At 54.0% G+C, this 20,201-nt stretch overlaps 1 protein-coding gene across 1 annotated transcript in view; it reads left to right on the top strand.

Annotated features, from left to right (window-relative positions):
• Nucleotides 1–3,141: 3,141 nt before the first annotated feature.
• The window catches only part of LRRC38 (leucine rich repeat containing 38), a gene marked incomplete at both ends in the record, with an annotated part of 33,688 nt that continues 16,628 nt past the window's right edge, over nt 3,142–20,201 (top strand). Inside the window, one exon of the mRNA XM_079696706.1 lies at nt 3,142–3,784. Within this exon, the coding sequence (XP_079552832.1) occupies nt 3,142–3,784 (643 nt within the window). The remainder of the gene's footprint in view (nt 3,785–20,201) is intronic.

Genomic DNA, 20,201 nt, shown 5'->3' with positions numbered 1-20,201 from the left:
TGTTTTGAACCTCTTGATCAGGCATCACAAAGTGTGTTGACTCTGGGAATAAATACAGAAATGGAGCCGATAAACTGAGTCTCTGAAGGTGTCTCTCCACATCACCTGCAGTGTTTTTCCTCAAGCTGTAAGAGGCCCCCTTCCCAGGGAGGCAGCAGGGTGAGTGGGGTGGCACGGGAGTCAGGATGCCTGTGTTCTATTTCCAGCAGCTACCACTGACTCACGGTGTGACCTTGCCGAGGTCACAGCTATGTTTTCCTTGCTGGGGGAAAATCAGAGGTGGCAAAGCTTGCATTTTCCCAAGGCATGGGAGTCTTGGAATATGGGGGGCCTCCCTGCTCCCCACGAACCCCAGCCATGTCTGCTCCTTCTGCTATCCATGAAAAAAGCCTTTCGATTTGGATTCAAGGCACTTTGGGGGACACAAAGCAAGAAGCAAGGCGTTCCTGCCACAGCACGACTTACGGCCACTTTTATATGCAGTGTCTCTCCAAACACTTTTCAGCTCACGTTCCAAACCAACATTTCCCCACGTGGCCTTCACAGTGGCTGTGGAAGGGGAGAGGGAAGGTATTTTCTCTCTAGTTTCAAGATGAGGCAATCAAGGTCCAGAGTGTCATTTCTCAACATTTTCATTCCTGGGGACCCCTGTGATTATTTTACAACTGTGCAACCCCCTGTTTTGCAGCCCCTTGCTAAATGCTCTGAACTTATTAGGTAGGCATTCATCTGTTTCCATTCATCAAAATCACCAGTTTCTGCCCAATACAAAAGACCTAGGGCTATCACGGAGTTCATTGCCAAGAACTGCGGCATTTGCTCTGGGTGACCTCCTTATAGGAAAAGGCCCAATTTTCACCAGAGTTTTTGAAATTCTGAAAAGAGTTGATCCTCAGGGGGCCCAAGGATCCCCGACTGGGAATTATTTCCCTAGAGAGATCGAGTGGCCTGGGAAAGGTTCTGTGGCCAGTGGTAGGGCCAGGACCAGGTCCAGGGGTCTGACACTCTGGCCAGGGCTCCAGCCTACCAGACCACTTGGCAGGGAGGTATGGCGCTCTCAGACACACAGGCCCAGGGGGGCACGTGTGTAGGATGGCAGCCCAGCCAAACGCAGATGCCCTGAGCAACGATGCTGGGGGCTCAGACGGGTCAGGAATAGGTTCCCTTCAGTACTAGAGCGAGGAACCAGAGCCAAGCCTGAGGCTGGAGGGGCGGAGGGAGTAACAGATCGTTCCAGGGTGTACCCGGAGAGTTGTAATGCGGGGACCCGTTTGTTCCGCCACCTGCCTTTGCCTTGACACGGCAATAATGCATTATTTATGCAGCCTGGGGTGTTCACCCACTCTGGGACGCTTCAGACGTTTCCCCCAGGCCTGCCTCATCAAAGGGATGAGACCAGAATGGGGGATGAGCCCTTGCAGCTGGGGATGACAAAGACAAACTGGGGACCCTGGGAGAGTGGGGACACAGACAGGAGACTCAGGAGGTCTGGTGTGGAGGCCTGGGGTGTAAGCAGGACCCCAAGTGTCTCAGAGCTTCCCTCAGGGCTCTGTACCCCTCCTCACCCAGGGCTCTGTTGAGCCCTTGGCTCGGTCCCAGAGGCTCAGGTTTTTGATCCATCGGAAGGCATCAAGCTGCGTGTACCTTTGGAAAAAGGCCAGGGCTTAGCTTTGTGGCTTCAGAATTCAAGGCTCCATCAATCTGCATGGGGCCAGGGGCCAGGGCAGGGGCTCTGGGGGCCTGCTGCCCAACAGCTGTTCCTGGGTTATTTTGGTCCAGGGGGAGCTTATCAATTCCAGGACACTTGGACCAAAATAGCCAACAGCAGGACAATCTCTTGGTGGCTCTGTGGGGACTTCTCCTTAGAAAAGTTTCTAAATGGGGTTGGGAAGGGAAAGGAGTTTGACTTGGGGGTTGGTGAAGGGTCTGAGGCTACACATACCATTCCTTGCTGTCCTTCCAGCCTTGGCACCGCCCTGACCACCTTCCTTGGGGACCAAAGCTGGGGGTTTGTTGAGGATGGAGTAGAAATTAGAAGGAAAAGATCATTTTTAAACTTTGTTTCTTGACTCTGTGCTCCTCCTCCAAAGCTGGTGTCATGCATATTACCTTTTCCCATTTAACAGATGGGGCACACGGGGTCTAGAGTGTGGAAGCACTGGAACTGAGGCCACAAAGCTGGGAACCCTGGCCTCTGAGGCCTCTGAGGGTGCCTCTCGGCTGGGCGTTGGTTAGATCAGCAGCAGATCCGCGCCCGGGTGGCTGCCAGTTCCCCGACAAACTCAGGGCCAGCGTGGAAACTGCTGACTGGCCCCTGGCTTTCCTTCGGGGCGCAGCGGGGGCCCTGGCAGCGCCCACGGGTTGAGCCCGCCTGCCTCACTCAGATGGGTTAAGTGCCGTTGGGGGGGAAAGGAGGAAGGAAGACCAGCCACCCTGGAGCTCCCTGGAGCCCCGCCCACCCCCGGATCAACAGCCCCTGGCGCGGCCCCCGAGAGCCCGCCGGGAATGCCCTGGCGCAGAGCCAGAGGGACCCAGGTCACGCTCCCTTTTGCAAGGGGTGGCGCGCGGGGAGCGCGCTTTGGCACCAGGCGGGCGCGGGGGTGCGGGGCGCACGGCCGTGACACGCCCTCTGAAATCCACTGGGGCTGGGGGCGCTTGGTCACTGAACTTGGTTGTCGAGCGTTCCGCGCCAAGTCCGCGCGACAGGTCTAATTGCCCGGTGTCGGAAATAAGCTGCCCGGGCGGGGCCGCGTTTGGGACGGCCACTCTGCCACCCCTGCCGCTCCCGCCTCTCTCCCGGGATTTTCCAGCGGGTTAATTTCTTGTTCGGGTAAATCCTTCGCGAGTCCCTCGGCCCTCCCTCCCCGGAGCTGCCCCCTCCGCCCGAGCCTCCCGGGCTCCCCTGGTCGGTCCGCGCTCCATCGCCCCCGCGCGCCCGGGCGCAAGCCCTCCCCGCCCCGGCAGCCCTCCGGCTCCCCGCGCCTGGCCTCCGGGACCCCGCGCGCCCGGGCGCAAGCCCTCTCCGCCCCGGCAGCCCTCCGGCTCCCCGCGCCCGTCCTCCGGGACCCCGCGCGCCGCCCCGCGCCAGGGCTCGGCCCCGGAGCCGCGTCCGCGTCGCCGCCGCTCGCGTGGGTCCCGGCTATGAGCCCCCGCGCCGCCCCCCGCGCCCCCGCCGGCGCCGCCGCCGCGCTGGGGCTCTGCAGCCTCCTGCTGCTGCTTCCGCCAGGAGCCGCGTGCCCCGCGGGCTGCGCCTGCACCGATCCGCACACCGTGGACTGCCGCGACCGCGGGCTGCCCAGCGTGCCCGACCCCTTCCCCCTGGACGTGCGCAAGCTCCTGGTGGCCGGTAACCGCATCCAGCACATCCCCGAGGGCTTCTTCATTTTCTACGGCGACCTGGTCTACCTGGACTTCAGGAACAACTCTCTGCGCTCTCTGGAGGAGGGCACGTTCAGCGGCTCGGCCAAGCTCGCCTTCCTCGACCTCAGCTACAACAACCTGACCCAGCTGGGCGCCGGCGCCTTCCGCTCGGCCGGGAGGCTGGTCAAGCTGAGCCTGGCCAACAACAACCTGGCGGGCGTGCACGAGGCCGCCTTCGAAACCCTGGAGTCGCTGCAGGTGCTGGAGCTCAACGACAACAACCTGCGCAGCCTCAACGTGGCCGCCCTGGCCGCGCTGCCTGCGCTGCGCACCCTGCGCCTGGACGGGAACCCCTGGCTCTGCGACTGCGACTTCGCCCACCTCTTCTCCTGGATCCAGGAGAACGTGTCCAAGCTGCCCAAAGGTGAGCCTGCCGGCCGGACCGGGAAGCGGGAAGGAGTGAGGGAGAGCGCGGGGAGAGGCCGACAAAGCCCGGGAGCCTAGGGCAGCGAGCGGCCTGGCGTTGAGCCTGGAAGGGGTGGCCTGGGCGCCCACGGCCACTGCCCTGGATGAGAGTTGCTCCCGGTGTAACCCTCCCAGGTTCCCAGTCTGAACTTTTCCTGGGACTCTGCTAGGGAAGGGGAGGGGGAGGGACACATCTGGAATTCTCTGGAGATTCTGGGCCTGTTGCCCTGCTTTCCCCCCCTGTTTCTCCAACAGTGTTTGGGACCTGGATTTCCGAGACCATCCTGTGGGGCTTTGGGTCCTAGTACTGGTGGGTGTGGGTTATTTCTGGGCCCCTCCTAAGTGGAAGACACCCTACTCTGTGGGTAGCATTTCGGCACCCACCTCACTACACTGAACATGGAGAGACAGCCGGCCGGTTCTAAGAGCTCCCCAAGGGCTTCTGTAACCTGAGTAGGTCTTCGTTTCTCAGCTCCCAGTTTGCCCTTCTGTCTAAAAGGGGTGAGGAATACTCCTGGTGAGGAAAAGCCGCAGCCTGCTAAGAGCCAGTAATGCAGTAAAGATTTGCCGTTCAGTAACTTTTCAGCCCAGACGTGAAATTGCTGAACAAAATCTTGTGGGCTGGGGCACCCTTTGCTTGCCTGGTGCACTTTTCTGGCAGTGACATGGACATACGTCCCCACCTGGCAGACAGGAACATAAGGGCACAGCAGGTAAGAGACCCTGTGAAGGCCAGTGGGAAGGAAGCAAAGGCAGAGCTGAGAAGAGGGGACCCCAGCATCCATAAGGATGAGCCCCAGGACGGGGAGCAGGTGAAATGCCCTTAGTTTCAGTGGATTCCAGGCTTCCACTGGTGAGCATGTGAGCGTGGGTCCCAGCAGCGACCTCTCAGAGCCAGACTCCACCTCCCACCTTGACCCCGAGGGTTTGTCAGAACAGGAACCAGAGCTGAAAGACCCACAGTCTAAAAGGTGACATAGATGTGGATTTATCATGGGTAAATATATATTTTTTCCATTTATTGAGAATTCAAAAATGCTGCTCATTTATGTCCGGAATGCCTGTGCTCGCTTATTCATTCTGTGCTGTCACTAAGCACAAATCCCAGGCATTAGGGGCAGTCACTTCTCTGCTGACACGGGCCCCTGAGCTGGCAGTTGAAGCCCAGGCTGGCTCTCCCACATGAGCAAGTCCTAAAAAGATCTGACCTGCAAGGTACAGAGTCGCCTAACTTTAAACTTTGCCTTCATTCACTCCCCAGACCCTCCCCACCAGCAGACTGGAAGGTCCAGATGCAGGCCTCACTGCTGAACGGGGGTTCCCCTTGGTTCTGATGGCTTCTGCCTTTGCTTCTTGGTAGAGTTGGCATCATGAACCCCAGTTGTCAGTTGAGGTGCTATCATTGGCTCCCATCATCATTCACTCGAGGGCTAGGGGTTACGGGTCAGGAGCTGTGGATTTCAGTCTCAGTTCTGCCGTGGGTGGCTGTGACCTTGACCAGGACAGGTATCCTGTCTGGGCTTCGGTTTCTTCATCTTTACAGTACTTTGATTGACCTCTGAGGCCTCTACAGAGCCCTGGATTGGAAGGTATACACTGGAGTCCTGGCTTAAAAGCTGGGTGACTCTGGGAAAGTTCTTTGAACCTCCTCTTCCTCCTGTGTGAAACTGGGACACAGTGATACTGACCAATCCATCTGACCAGTGATTGTCAGGATACTGTGGGTAAACTAAAGAGCAAAGAATATAAAATGTTATCCTTCCTACTGTCTGTAATGTAGGAAAGCAAAGAGCCACCAGATGAGGATGTGTGGCTGGGGTAAGGATGGACAGGTCCAGAGCAAGGAACAGTGTCCAGGCCCTGGGGAAGGGTTGGTCTCATTCAGGGGGGGAGAGGATGGAGGCAGCAGCAGGGCAGCAGGGGGGCTTCCGGCACCTCCTGGGCTGAAGCACCAAGAGCAGCTCTGACCTCACTGCCCACGTTCTGTGGCCAGAGCAGTGTCCCGAGCTCTGTGAACCGAAAGTGGGGCGGTTGTGGAGCACCTAGCCCAGGCCTTGATGTGGGAGAGCTGAGTTCCCATGTAGACTCAGATGATGACCCTGGACAAGCCCCTGACCTCTTTGTGCCTCCGTTTCCCTGCCTCTGACTTCAGACTGAAGATCAGAATCCCACAGCGTGTTTGCGGCGAGGGCTGTACGAGGTCAGCTCTGTCAAGGGTGTGGTCACCTTGGCAAGGAGTAGGTGATCGCTAGGTGTCAGCCACTCCCTTCCCTCCTCCTCCTGCATTTGGGCCTCTCATATGTTCACAGATGCAGCAGGCAAGGGGGCCAAGTGCCCAGACTCTGGCACAGAGCTGCTTGGTTCAAATCCTGCCTCTACTTCTTACTAGTTGGGAGGATTAAAAGGGTATTATCTATAAAGTACTTAGAACAGAGCCTGACACACAGTAAGTACTAATAAGCATTAGTGCTGTTACTGTTACCCCGTTTTCTCTGGAAGGCCCAGAGAGGTGATGCCAGTGACTGGCCCAAGGTCACACAGAGGGTTAGAAACAGCTGGGAGTGCACCAGGACCTCCTGGCTCCCCCCAACCCGCCCCTGGCCATGCTGACTACCCACTTCCCACCAAGGAAAGCCAGGCACCATGGAGCACAAGCTCCAAGGCTTCCTAGGCAGGCACCCAGGGGAGGGAATTCAGAGGAAGGCGCACAGGGGACCCGCCCTCACTGTCTTTCCTTCACCTCCCCTATCCCTCCTCCCCCAGAGAAGCAAACTGCACGGAGCAAGTGACCTTGACGAGCTCTGACAGCACAAAAAATGTGATCGTCTGCCAGTGAGCCTCCTTGCTGATGGGAGCACTCAGTCACCCGTCGAGGGCAGCCGGTCCCCTCTGTGCAGGTTCCTCAGGGCTCGATGGGGAAGCGGGGCACGGAGGCATCTGGGTCTGCGGACTCAGGGGGAGCCGGCCTGCTGGTGCTGGGTCTGAAGGAAGAGAGCAAGGGGACTCCTGCCAGAATGCCCACTGGCCAACTTAGCAACAACAAGCAAGCAAACAAACCCCAAACAAGAAAACAAGCAAATGAAACTCCAGGATGCCTAACTCACTCTGAATTTCAGATAAACGAGGCATAATCTTTTAGTATAAGTATGTCCTGTGCCATGTTTGGGATATTCTCACACACAGGATTACTTGTTGTTCTTCTGAAATTCACGTCACTGGCCGTCCTGTGTTTTACCCGGTGGCCCTACCTTATGGTGGCGGTTTGTGGTTTACAAGCGCCGTCTCTTTTAATACAGTACCTGAGCCTGGGCTTTACCCACAACTTACCCAACAAGAAGCACACGAGGTGCAAAGAAATGAAGTGGTTTGGACAAGGTCACATCGTTAGTGACTGAGATGAGCTTGCACTCAGGGATGTCTGACCCCACTCCTAATTCTTTCTGGAGGGTGAGAATAGCCCCGGCGCTGTCCTACCGTCCCCGACTCTCATGGGTGACAGCTGACCTTCCAGCCCCAGATTCTGCACCTGGTCTGGCGGTTCCCCCAGTAGACAGTAGGTCCTGGGCCAGGTGGGACAGTATACCGTCAAGGGAACAGTGACCATCCCCCTTTCAGTAGAAGGGCTCCAGACCTGGAAGCAAGAGACCTGGGAAATCGCTCAAGTAACCAGCAGGATAGAGAGGGAGAGATGGGGAAAGTGTGGGGAGACAGGGAAGCATCGGCACCTTCTCAGCAGACAGCGATCTTTAAAAAACCCTCCAGTCCCTCCCACTGCCTTCCCTGTACAGCAGCCCAGTGAGGTGGGTAGGGCATGACAACACACGGGTGATGAGAAACCAGTGTGCTAATCACCTAGGGAGCTTGTTTGACATGCAGATTCCTGGGCCCCCAGACCTACTGAATGTGTGCCTGGGGGTGAGGCCCGGGGATCTGCATTTTAATTCCCCCCACCCCCAGCCCCTGAAAGGGGCTTGCAGTGCACACTCACTAAAGCTTGAAAACCGCGCTGGAGGGGGACGTCATTTTGCTGCAGCTGTGGAAACGCTGTGTGACGTTATACGACTTTCCTGTGTCTCAGATTTTTCTTCGGTAAACAAAGGAGTATGGGTAGGAGGATTTTAAGGTTCCTTCCAACTCTAAAGTTCTATGGTTTCAAGGGAAGGGAAGACTGTCTGTGTCTTAAAGGTTGGGACGTTGAGGCCTGGGGAGACCAGGTCCCTCCAGAGGCCCCTCTGCTGGAGTCCAGGTGGCCGTAGTCTCTGTGCGGTGAGGAGAGGGCAGAGCACGCAGGCAGCCCGGGGCTCTGGGCTCCCAGGACATCTCCCGCGTCCCAGCCTTGAGCCTGGAGCCTCAGGCAGGAAAGGCCGCTGGGTATGAAGAACCATAGCCAGCAGGCAAGGGGCTGTCTCTGTGCTCAGAGGTGCGTGGAGCCAGCACGCTTCCCCGGGGACACAGACCACACCGCGCCCTGAGAGTGTATTATGGGAGAAGCCCAAGCAGGAGCTGGGGCCTGGGGGTGAGGCACTTTCTGTCACCTCCCTTTGCAGCCGTGGCTTCGTGTGGCCTGCAGGACACAGCCCACAGCCCCAGAGGAGAGATCTGAGCTGCAACTGGGACCTTGACAAGGGAGGCTGTGGGGAGGGAAGGGCTGGGAGAAGCGGGGACTGGGGGAAAATTAAACACGGCTGCATGTCATGCCTTGAGTCTGTTCACCCTGGCCCCTTGGGTGGGTACCAGCCTTCGAGACAAGGTCCACTGTAGTGCCCGGAGCATCCGGGCATTCTGTGGCTCGGCCACTGCAGGGTGGACCCTGCAGGCAGAGTCCTGTCGAGGAGGGGGTTCATGGCACGTGGGGTGCTCACCAGTTGTATCACTAACCCTGCCTGCTTAGCAGGCCAGACTCACGGCCTTCTGGGGGAGCCCGACCCCTATCTCCCAGTAACTCCACCTCCCTTTCCTGATGTCAGATGCCGTGAGGGCCTGGTTTGGTCAGATGAGTGGGGACTTGTTGTCATACTGACAAAAGAAACAGTAATTCAGCCAAAGGAGCACAAGCTGATGCTTGCCTGGAGGTCACACAGGTCCTTTTCTCCCAGGTGACTCGTTTTCTTTGAAAATAAAAGCATTTTATTTTTCTGATTATAAAATAACAGGTCCTTTGTAGACTTGGGAAATGTAGATAAATATCATGAAGAGAATAAAAACCACCCAGAGTCCCACTGCTACGAAAGTTTTACTGTGTTTAGTTCTGGTTTTATTCTTATGCACATATATATAGTTTAAACAAATTGATATTATACTATATATCTTATTACTGACTCTTTTCCTCTTACTGAGTTGTGAGTTACCTGTCATTATAGCTCTTTGAAAAGTTAACATTTTGTGGTCATGGAAGAGGTCATTTTATGTCTAGTCATTGAACCTGTCTCCTGCTGTTAGAAATGTGCATTGTTTTTCTTTTCTGTTTTGTAATATACACGGTGCTGAATTGAACATCCTCATTCATGTAAATTTGTGGACATCTCCGCTTATTTCTTTGGGGTGGATTCTTTGAGGTGGAATCACCAGGTCAGAGTCTACGGTTATTTTAAACCTCTGCATACGTTTTTGCCTAATTGCACCCCAGACAGCAGGCTCTGTTGGCAAATAGAAAGTACCTGTCTCACCATGCCTCTCCCTGGTTTATGTATTATTATTTTTATTTTTTTTATTTTTAATTTTTTTAATTTTTTTAATTTTTATTTTTTTTGTGGTACGCGGGCCTCTCACTGCTGTGGCCTCTCCCGTTGCGGAGCACAGGCTCTGGACGCACAGGCTCAGCGGCCATGGCCCAGCCGCTCCGCGGCATGTGGGATCTTCCCGGACCGGGGCACAAACCCGTGTCCCCTGCATCGGCAGGCGGACTCTCAACCACTGCGCCACCAGGGAAGCCCTGTATTATTATTTTTAAACATGCTTTCCAACCAATTTAATAGACAGAACAATAACATCCCCTTATTGCTATAATTTGCATGATTTGCTCGCCAGCGGAGTGGACCGCTCCCTTGTGTTTATACACTTAAGAGAACCAAGTTCCTGGCAGAGGATGACTGAGTTCTTGCTCGCTCTTGCAAGGGGCCTCCTCCTGCAGTTGACAGTCCTGTACATGTCCTGGTGTCATAGGCTCATGTGTTTTTAACTTGTGTCTTAATTAGAGTTGAGTCCACGGTGTCACCTTTCTCACCATCCCCAGTGTCCCAGCCGGGTGTCAGCTTTTACAGACACCACGATCTGGAGTCCGGGGGAGAGTCAACTGCAAACATGATCTGAGACAACCCTGCCCTGTCTCTTTTCTCCCTGGAGAGCCCCACCCGGCCCTGCTACTCTGTCCCAAACGTTGGACCTTTCTGGAAATGTCACCTTCATCCTGCTGCTCTATCAATTAACTCAAAGGGCGACCTCATTGCCAGGCTAGTGGACAGAGGACCTGCCCTCCTGCCCAGCTAGGACAGCCCCGGGGGAGCACAGGCAGTTGGGGATTTGCTCTGGAGAGGCTAGTGTCACTGTTACCTGAAGCTGACAGGCTGCCATCTGACTCAGATAACCAGAGGCTTAGGCCTTTCAGCCAAGTGGCCGTCCAGTGCCCGCTGTCCCAGAATCCTGTGGTCTCCGAGGTAGCTGGGAATGAGGTGCTTGGCAGGCCTTGTCACCTTCGAGCTGGCAGTGTGATGATGGCCCAGAAGGACCTCCTCGTGGGGGGGTTGTCGTGAGGACCAGAATTGGGTGTGTTCACGGTTACGTAGGCCAAAGCGCATCCTGAACTTGGTCACTGTAGGATAACAGCAGAGTGTGTCAGTCCAGTCCTGGGAGTGTTCTGGGCTCCTGCCCTCGGGTCTTTGCCCAAACGGTGCCAGCCAGGTCCCCGACTCTTCCCTCCCGCCCTTCCCCACCTCTACTTCTCTACCTTTCTGGTTTTTACTTGGCCTTCCAGCCTCCAACCCTCTGGGCCTCAAGGCTGGGTTGGGAGTCTGGCCTGTGTGATCTCATTGGATGCTGTGTTATCTCTATGGCCACTACTTGAGCTTGTCAGTTCACAGGTCTGGCCTGTCTTGAGGACACAAACTGTGTCTTTTTCTCCTTGAGTCCCCAGCAGCTGGTGCAGTCTATGGCATGTTTGGAAACCTTTTGATGGCTTCCATTGCACTTAGAACAAGCCAGCTCCCTCCTAGGTCCCACGAGGCTCCATCCCCACACCAGCCACGCTGGCCTTCCTCTGTCCTATGAACACGCCAGGTGCCAGTGACCAACCAGGACCTCCTAACTTACGGCTCCCTCTCCTGCTAAGACGTTTCCCACCCCAAATGGCTGCGTCTTCCTCATCATCACGTCCCCAGGAGATGTCCCCTCCTCAGAGAGGCCTTCCCTGACCACCCCGCCCAAGCAGTCCTGTCCCCACCTTCTCATCGTTGTCATATCTGCTTGTTGTGTCTGTGGCGTCTCGCTCACTGAGTCCACATTCTCTCATTCACAAGTCTTGTCCCTCTAGAAACATGAGCTCCAGATAGCATGCTCCCTGATGCGTCCCGAGCGCCTGGGGCCATGCCCAGTGTAGAAGGGGCTCTGTGGGGCAGTAGGCATGTGTGAGTGAGTGGACGAATGCACACTCCCGAGCGCTGTGTCACAAGGGCCATTGGGGGAACAGGCCAACATCACTGGCCTTGGCTTTTGTCCCCACCAAATACCCCCTCTCCGACTTTGGTCAGCCAAGGCTATCCAGATCACCTTTTAGCAAAGACAGAGGCCCAGAATGGGGGTTCTCTGAGCTCCTTCAGCAGATTCTGTGTGATCCTGGTCAAATCCTGAGCCTCAGGCTCCCCACCGTGAAGGCGGGAGGGAGCCAGCTGTGCCTGACCCATCTGTTGGAGCAGCGTTGGCAAGACGGCGGGGCGGCCATGCGTTCTGGGGGTCCGTTAGCCTCTGCTCTGCAAGGTGCAGTGAGAATGGCTGGTGGGGGGAATTCAGGACACTGAGGCCGCCGATCTCAGTTTACCCCGATGAATCGGAAACCAGCTGCCTCTGACATTAAGCAAACAGAAGGGTGTCTTGTGAGCATGTGCATGTCACCAGGAACCCAAGTCCTGAACAGCCAGGCTTCGGGGAGCTCGTGGCTGAGACCCGAGTGGCTGCAGGGAACACAGCGCCTCCTTTTTTCACCCTCTGCTTCTCACACTTTTTTTTACCCCCCTTCGTATACTGATGGCCTTTCTGTATTTTTCCATCCATGTGGCCAAAAATACGCTGCTCCGTTCACGAGACCAGATGAGGCTGGGTGAGACTGTGCTGTGTTGGTCCCAATGTCCAGGTCCCGGGAGGAGGCTCTGGGTGGCAGAGCTTAGGGATGGGGGCTGGGCAGGCCATGCACTAGACATCCAGCTAGGCAGCCGTGACCGTGGCCGAGCTTCCAGTGAACTGTCTGACGGCAGATAAATCCCCCGACATTCCTGGGCCCTGGTGTTCCCTCTGTCAAATGCAAGTGATAGCATCTGCCCTTTGACCTCGAGTGATGTCATGTGAGGGTGCTCAGAGGGCAGCTTCCTCCAGCATTGCACATAGAAGCTGTTCTTTTCTTCCTTATCCAATTCATAGAAAGGGGCAAACAGGCTTACAAATCCCACCGGATTTAAGCCTTTCCTGTCACGGGCATCATCTGTGTGTTCACAGCCCACCCTCCCAGTGGCTCTCAGCCTTTCCCCTCTGCTTCAGAGGCTGCCCATCCAGATGCCCCCAGGTGCCTCATCTCTTCCATCCTCTGGGCTGGTCATGGGATAAATGCCAAGGGCAGGAGTCAGGACCTTGAGGGAGCTGCGGGTCACTCGGGATCCAGAGAGCTAGGAATCGGGGTCCCTGTCCCCACTTCCTTGTTAGCCAGCAGTCGACCTGTGCCATGTCCTCTTTCTCAGTTGCTCTAGATCATGAGTGGTGACCCCAGATGCCCCTGGGGGCTGTAGGTGGGAGTCATCAGAGAGGGTGGGGCAGAAGGAGAAGCACATGCACATGAGAAACAACTTAGGGCACCGCCCTGGAACCCGGTGGTGGCTGCATTCCTCTCCCCAGCCACCCGCTTTAGACCCTGGGGCTAGATGACCTCGAAGGCCTCTTCTATCTCTGACTTTGGCTTGCTCCGTGCCCTCCCCAGCCAGCCTCCTCCGGGTCGTGGGATGAGAGGGTCTGGAAGCCGCTCGCCCCCAGCTCCCAGCACAGGTTTCCTGGGTGGGTTCCCTTGGCATATAGGCCCCATCACCCCGGTAGCTCTCTTTCAAATCAGTAGGTGCCAAAGCATGTTCCTCTCTTCTCCCTTTTCATGTGAAGAAAAGGCCCTCCCCTCACATTATTAGAAAGAATGGCATTGCTTTTGCACAAGACACCAACGAGATGATGTCTCTTTTTAAACATAACCAACATAAATGATCGTCTGCATCAGAAATGAAGATGTCACATGGTCCCGTTGAGGGGCTGAGAGCTTAGAGCTGACAGTCAGGACACCCTGGACCTGCTGCCACCTCCTTGACCTGGGCAGGTCACCTGACTTGTCTGGGCCGTGGTTCCCTCATCTGTTACCCCGAGGTTTATTTGGAAGATCAGGGAAATACTGATGTAAAAGAGCTTTAGAAGAAAATGGGGGCATGCAGAGTAACTGTCCTGAAGGATGAAGTTTTATACTCACAGATCTCTAGAAACAGGAAGAGTGGAAGCCATGCAGGGCCACATGGGGAAGCACTAGGGATGCTCAGGAGACAGAAGGAATGAAAGGAAAAACCGGTGAGAGTCTTTATTGTGGTTTTTGCAGGAAGAAATGGACAAGACAGGGTAAGCAGAGGAGGCAGGTTAAGGGTTGGCTAGTTTGAATAATTTCAGGAGGCTCTGGCTAAAAGGGTGATCCTTAGCTGTCTAGTACCTGGCCCTGTGGTGATTTAGGGCAGGTAGGTAGTGTCTCGGACTGCAAGAACCTGATACAAGGAGGTGGGTGGGGTATGGACTTGGGTTGGTAGCTTTGCATATCAAGGGTGTGCTCACTGGTGAGGGTTTACTGTCTCTAGGAACTGGCCAACCCCGGGAGGGACAGTCCATCCCCGGTGGCAAGGCCCCAAGATGCCAAAGCTAAATAAAATATAGAATGTAAAAATCATGATTACTACAAGGGTCATTGCACATATAATTGAGTAGGATGAGGTCATTAGGGTGGGCCCTAATCCAGTACGACTGGTGTCCTTATAAAAAAGAGGAAGGGCTTCCCTGATGGCGCAGTGGTTGAGAGTCCGCCTGCCGATGCAGGGGACACGGGTTCGTGCCCCAGCCCGGGAGGATCCCACATGCCGGAGCAGCTGCGCCCGTGAGCCATGGCCGCTGAGCCTGCGCGCCCGGGGCCTGTGCCCCGCAACGGGAGAGGCCACAACAGTGAGAGGTCCGCGTACCACAAAAGAAAAAATAAAGAAAGAAAATAAAAAAAATAAAAAAGAGGAGGTTTGAACACAGATGGACACAGAAAAAAACACCAGATGAAGGTGAAGGTTGAGCTCAGTGATGCCTCTACAAGCCAAGGAACGCCAAAAATTGCCAACAAACCACCAGATGCTAGGAGAGAGGAAGCAGCCTCTCTCTCGCAGCGCTCAGAAGGAACCAGCCCTGCCCACACCTTGATCTCAGGCCTCCAGACTTCAGAACTATGAGACAATACATTTTCGTTGTAAAGCCCCCAGTCTGTGGTGCTGTGTTACGGCAGCCCTGGGAAGATACTGCAGGGGATAATGATAACCACCCTCTTTGCCAGAGGCAGGGGGATGGATTCGGTAGCCTCCCAAATGGCATCCAGCCCTTGGATTTTATGATATCAAGAACCAATTGCTTCACTTCTTTTGCATGTGGGAAAACAAGGTTCTAAAGGAACAAATCGGGCTCTTGTTTATGTGGCTGAGGGTTGTCCCTGCTTCCTGCCCTGAGCAGGCTGCTCCCATTGGCTCCATTTATTGCGTGTCTACTATGTTCCAGGCACTGAGCTAAGCACTCTAGGGCAGCTCCACCCAGTAGAAGTAGAATTCAACACACGTCTAGAATTTTAAATTTGCTAGTAGTCACATTTAAATAAATCAAACGAGTAGGTGAAATGAATTTCAGTATTTTATTTAATCCAGCATATCTAAAATGTTATTCTTTCAACTTATCAATAGAAAACTCATTCATGAGATATTTTTCCATTCTTTGTTTCATCGAAAGTCTCTAAAATCTGGGTGTGTTTTATACTTACAGCACATCTAAGTCCAGACTGGCCGTGATCAAGTTCTCAACATGTGGCTGGTGGCTACTGTAGTGGACAGTGTAGCTCTAAGTCTGTGAGTGTCTTCCAAAGAGGTCAGTGCCAGGCGCACCCTATTTTACAGGTGAGAACTCCAAGGCACAGACAGGTTAATGTAACTTGGCCAAGGTCACTAGCCAAGAAGTGATAGAGGGAGGGGTGAGCCAGGGTCTTTGTCACCAACCATTGCATGGCTTCTTAAATATCATGTCAGAACCAGGTCCTTTTTCTGCAAGCCCACCCTCTCAGGTCCTCAGCTCCTGCTTTAGGTGCAGAACCAAAGTTAGTGAGTCTTGCCAACACAGAACCTTGACTTGGAGGAAATCAAAGCTGACTTGAACATATTAGTGGAAACCAGAGTAGACTAAACACCTGTTGAAAGCAAGTTCAACTCCTACTATCTGCTCTTCTGAGAGCTTTATCTGGAACAATGACCCCTCCCTGCTTGCCAGAAAGATATCAAGTCACGTCCTTCCTCTGCTCAGAACTCTTCAGTAACTCCCATGTCACTGAGATTAGAAGCCAAGGTTCTTCCAGGGACTTATAAGCAGCCCCCCACCCCCATGATCTGAACTCCTCCTTTCTTTCTGGCCTAATTTCCTACTCCTCCCCTTTCATTCACTCTGAACCAGGCACCCAGACCCCTTATTGTTCCCCAAACACACCAGGCATATTTCAACCTCAGGGCCTTTGCACTGGCTGCTCCCTCCACCTGGAGCACCCTTTCCTGATGTCCACATGACTTTCTCCCTCATTCCTTTTAGCCGCTTGCTCAAATACCATTTTCTTACCAAGCCTTTCCTCCCAGCCCCACTGAATCCTGTGACCCGCCGCTTCCAGCTCTCCTTCCCTCCCCACTTTGCTTCTCTTTCTCCATAACACCTGTCACCATCTGCTGCATAATACATATTACTGATTTACTCGTGGTCTCTCTGGTTCCCCTCACTAAATTGTAGTCACAAATGATTTTTTCACTGTTTTTACCCCAGAGCTGGCCTATATTAGGTGCTTGATATGTATTTGTTGACTGAATGAATGACTCAGTGATGGACGCTAACACAAGGTAAAGGAGAGAAGAGCAGAGAGGAGGTGACCTTCAGAACCATCCCCCTTGCTTAGAGAAATCAGTTTGGTAAACTAATTCTCAGCAAAGTGGTAGTGACTTGAGGGCTAACCAGGAATAAATACAGTAAAGGCAGAAGGAAGGGACCTCTGCTCACTATGGAGACACAGTCTGTGTAGAATTTCAGATGCGGGGAGACCTGGAGGGAAAGTCAGAGCCCCCAGACCTCATCCAACTGCAGCTTGTAAGCAGTTCCCTGGGCTTCCTGTCTGTTGGAAATTGCCAGAGACTCTTTGTATTTGGAGAATAAGACCATACTGACGTAGGAAAATGGATGTTTAACTAAGGACAGACGTGGAAGGACGTAGCCCGTGTCTCCTGATATCTGAGGAGCTGTCACTGAATGTGAGCAACTTGTTTTGGCCTCTGAAGATGGACCCATGGTTACGAACTCCAAGGACACTGACTGTGACACTCTGTGAGGAGGGCCGGCCAGCTGTTGGACTCCATGAATGGCCCCGAATTATTCTGATCTCTGTTTCCATCCTCACATCTCCTCTCTGACTCTCACCTTCCTCCCTCTTATAAGGACCCTTGTGACTACATTGGACCCACCTGGACAATCCATACCCTAAACTTAATCATATCTTCAAAGGTAACAGTTTCTCAGATTCCAGGGATTAGGACGTGGTCATTTGGGGGGGCATTTTTCTGTCACCATGGGGAAGTAACTTCACTTCCCCAGGCCGGCTTCTCCACCTGTGAAAGGAGAGGGTCAGATAACGGTGCATCTTCTCCACCTGCACAGGTTGTTTCTAACGACCACCCCCCGAAACGCCGCACCCTAAAGTCACTTCCCAACAGCCCACAACTCTGGCCCCAGTGACAGCAGTTGCCACAGTGCCAGGACCTACTGAAAACTGCAGGGTGAAGGTGTCTGCCACCGGGATCCTGGGGCTCCCCCTGGTCCCCGCTGCCAGAGGAAGCATAAATCTAAAAAAACAAAAAACAGCCTGGTTCCTGACTTCCCAGAAAAATCAGAATTTCTGTGTTGGTAAATTGTTTTGGAGCCATCCGGGGCATAGAGAGAGCTTTATGGGTTGAGAGGGAAGTGCCAGCACTCGTGGGAAGACGTCCTGGAGTGGTTGTCATGAGCAGCACAGATGGGGCAGCCACCAGGTCACTCCAGAGAGAGGCAGGCAAGTGAAGTCCAACCAATGACCCATATGTGAGCGAGCCTGATCAAGACTGAGGACACCGTGGTGTCGTGGAGAGAGGATGGGCTGTGGTGCCAGCCAGGCCTGCCCCTAAGTCCAGACCCTCACAGACGACTTGTATGACTTCAGGTAAGTCACACAGCTTCTTAGAGCCCCGGTCTCTGCATCTAAAACCTACCCCACATTTGCACCCATGTTCGTAGCAGCATTATTCACAATAGCCAAAAGGTGAGAGCAACACAAGTATCCATCGACGGATGAATGATAAACAAAATGTGGTCCGTCCATACAACAGAAGATTATTCAGCCTTAAAAGGAAGGAAATCCTGACACACACTGCAACATGGCTGAACCTGAGAACATGAGGCTAAGTGAAAGGGGCCAGTCATAAAGGGACCAATACTGTATGGTCCCACTTATCTGAGGCACCTTGGAAGAGGCAAATTCATAGACACAGAACTGTGGTTGCCAGGGTCTGGGAGGAGGGAAGAATGGAGGATTCGTGTTTAATGGGAACAGGGATTTAGTTTTGCAGAATGAAAAGAGTTCTAGAGATGGACGGTGGTGATAGCTGCACAGCAATGTGAATGTACTTTATGCCACAGAACTGCACACTTGAAAATGGTTAAGATGGCAAATTTTACCACAAAATTTAAATTAGAAAAATGCGACTACAAAAAAAATCCTCTGGGCTTCCCCGGTGGTGCAGTGGTTGGGAGTCCGCCTGCCAGTGCAGGGGACACAGGTTCGTGCCCCGGTCCGGGGGAGATCCCACATGCCGCGGAGCGGCTGGGCCCGTGAGCCATGGCCGCTCAACCTGCGCGTCCGGAGCCTGTGCTCCGCAACGGGAGAGGCCACAACAGTGAGAGGCCCGCATACCGCAAAAAAAAAAAAAAAGAAAAAAATCCTCCAAAGCAGGCATCCCAGCCTCGGCATTACTGGCATTATGGGCTGGCTAATTCTTCGCCTTGGGGGTCACCCTGGCACTGTTGGGTGTTTAGTAACATCCCTTCTTCTACCCAGTAGATGCCAGTAGCACCCCACCTAGTGTGAGAACCAAAAATATCTCCAGACATCGTCAAATGCCCACTGAGAGGCAAAATCACCCCCAGATGAGAACCACTCTTCAAAAGGTCTGTGGAGAAAGAGGATTAAATGACACGGTAATGGTGAAGTACTTATCATAGTTCCTGGCAAATGATGAGTTTCAATAAATATTACTTCCCCATAGAACGTCATCTCCACAGTGAAATCTGAGGGGGCCCGCTTAACACACACACCCCTCCTCACCCCCAGGACCGCTTCTTCCAGCTGGCCAGTGAGCCCACTGACAGAGATTAACTTGGGACACTGGGTGCTCAGAGGGGCAGGTCTAAGGAGGGAGGCCCAGTGGGTGTCTCTGAGCAGTATGGAGCATCAATCACCATGAGTAGTGGGAGGTACCAGACTCACGAGGCCAGTCTTAGACTTCCTCATGCTGGCCTTGCTGGAAGGTTCTAACCAGTTCATTAGTTATAATAACTAGACACGGTTGGTATCCTCAGCCCAGGGCCCAACTTGTAACAAATGTCTGTAATGGATGATGGAGGTGGCAGCACTGGTGGTGATGGTGGTAGAAATAGTGGAGGTGGGCATCAGGGTGGAGATGACGGACATGGTGAGGTGGGCATCAGGGTTGAGATGGCGGATGTAGGGAGGTGGGCATCATGGTGGAGATGGCGGACATGGGGAGGTGGGCATCAGGGTTGAGATGGCGGACATGGGGAGGCGGGCATCAAGGTGGAGATGGCGGACGTGGGGAGGTGGGCATCAGGGTGGAGATGGTGGACATGGGGGAGGTAGAGATGGTGGACATGAGGAGGTGGTCCTCAGGGTGGAGGTGGAGGACATGGGGGAGTGGGCATCATTTTGGAAATGGTGGACTTGGCCAAGGTGGGCATCATGGCAGAGATGGTGGATGTAGCAATGGTGGTGGTCAAGATGATGGCAGTGGTGGTGATAGTGGCAATGCTTGCAAGCTTCCCAGAGAATAAAAGTGTAAGCTGTCAGGATCATCTCTGCTCATTTCTTACCGGGGGAGGACAGTCTGGGAAAACCGCGTTGTGAGTCAGTCAGTTTTCCATGCTTGTGTGTGTGACTAATGTCAGTGTCCTGAGGTTCGGGGTGGGAGTCAGGCTGGAGTGGAGGACAGCAGAGACAAGTCTCAGCCCTGGTGCAGGATCCACTCTTCCGTGCTGCCCTTTCTACAGGACATGCTCTGCAGAGCCAGGACCAAGCAGGAGCCCTTGACCCAATGCTGCAGATGCGTCTTCCTCTAGTAGAAATCAGCTGATTACATAATCAGATGAAGTGTCTGCTGGCTGATACAGTGAGGAGAACTGGGAATTTTCCCCTATGTGGTGATACTTAATGAAAGTGGTGGTAGGGAGCAAAGGTCAGCACTATGAAACATGAGAGCTGGTGTTCCCCGGCATCCTGCTCCCCAGAAGCCTGAGCAAGCCCTGCCTGCCATCTGCGATGCCCCCTCGTGCAGTCTTCCCGTGTAGCGTGAAGTGACTGCATCAGGGGCCACAGCACATGCAACTGCAGGTGCTTGTGGTGAACTAAGAACCTGATGCCTCAAAAGAGTACTAAACGGGGAGTCAGGAGACCTGGGTTCTGTCTAGACTCCATGTGACCTTAGACAAGTTGCCTAACTTCTCTGGGCCTCTCATCTGTAAAGTAAAGGAGAGAGGTTGGGGAGGGGTATTAGCTGTCCAAGGCACCT

This window comes from Hyperoodon ampullatus, assembly GCF_949752795.1.
Source record: "Hyperoodon ampullatus genome assembly, chromosome: 2".
Taxonomy (NCBI): domain Eukaryota; kingdom Metazoa; phylum Chordata; class Mammalia; order Artiodactyla; family Ziphiidae; genus Hyperoodon; species Hyperoodon ampullatus.
This window is presented reverse-complemented; position numbering and strand designations above follow the sequence as displayed.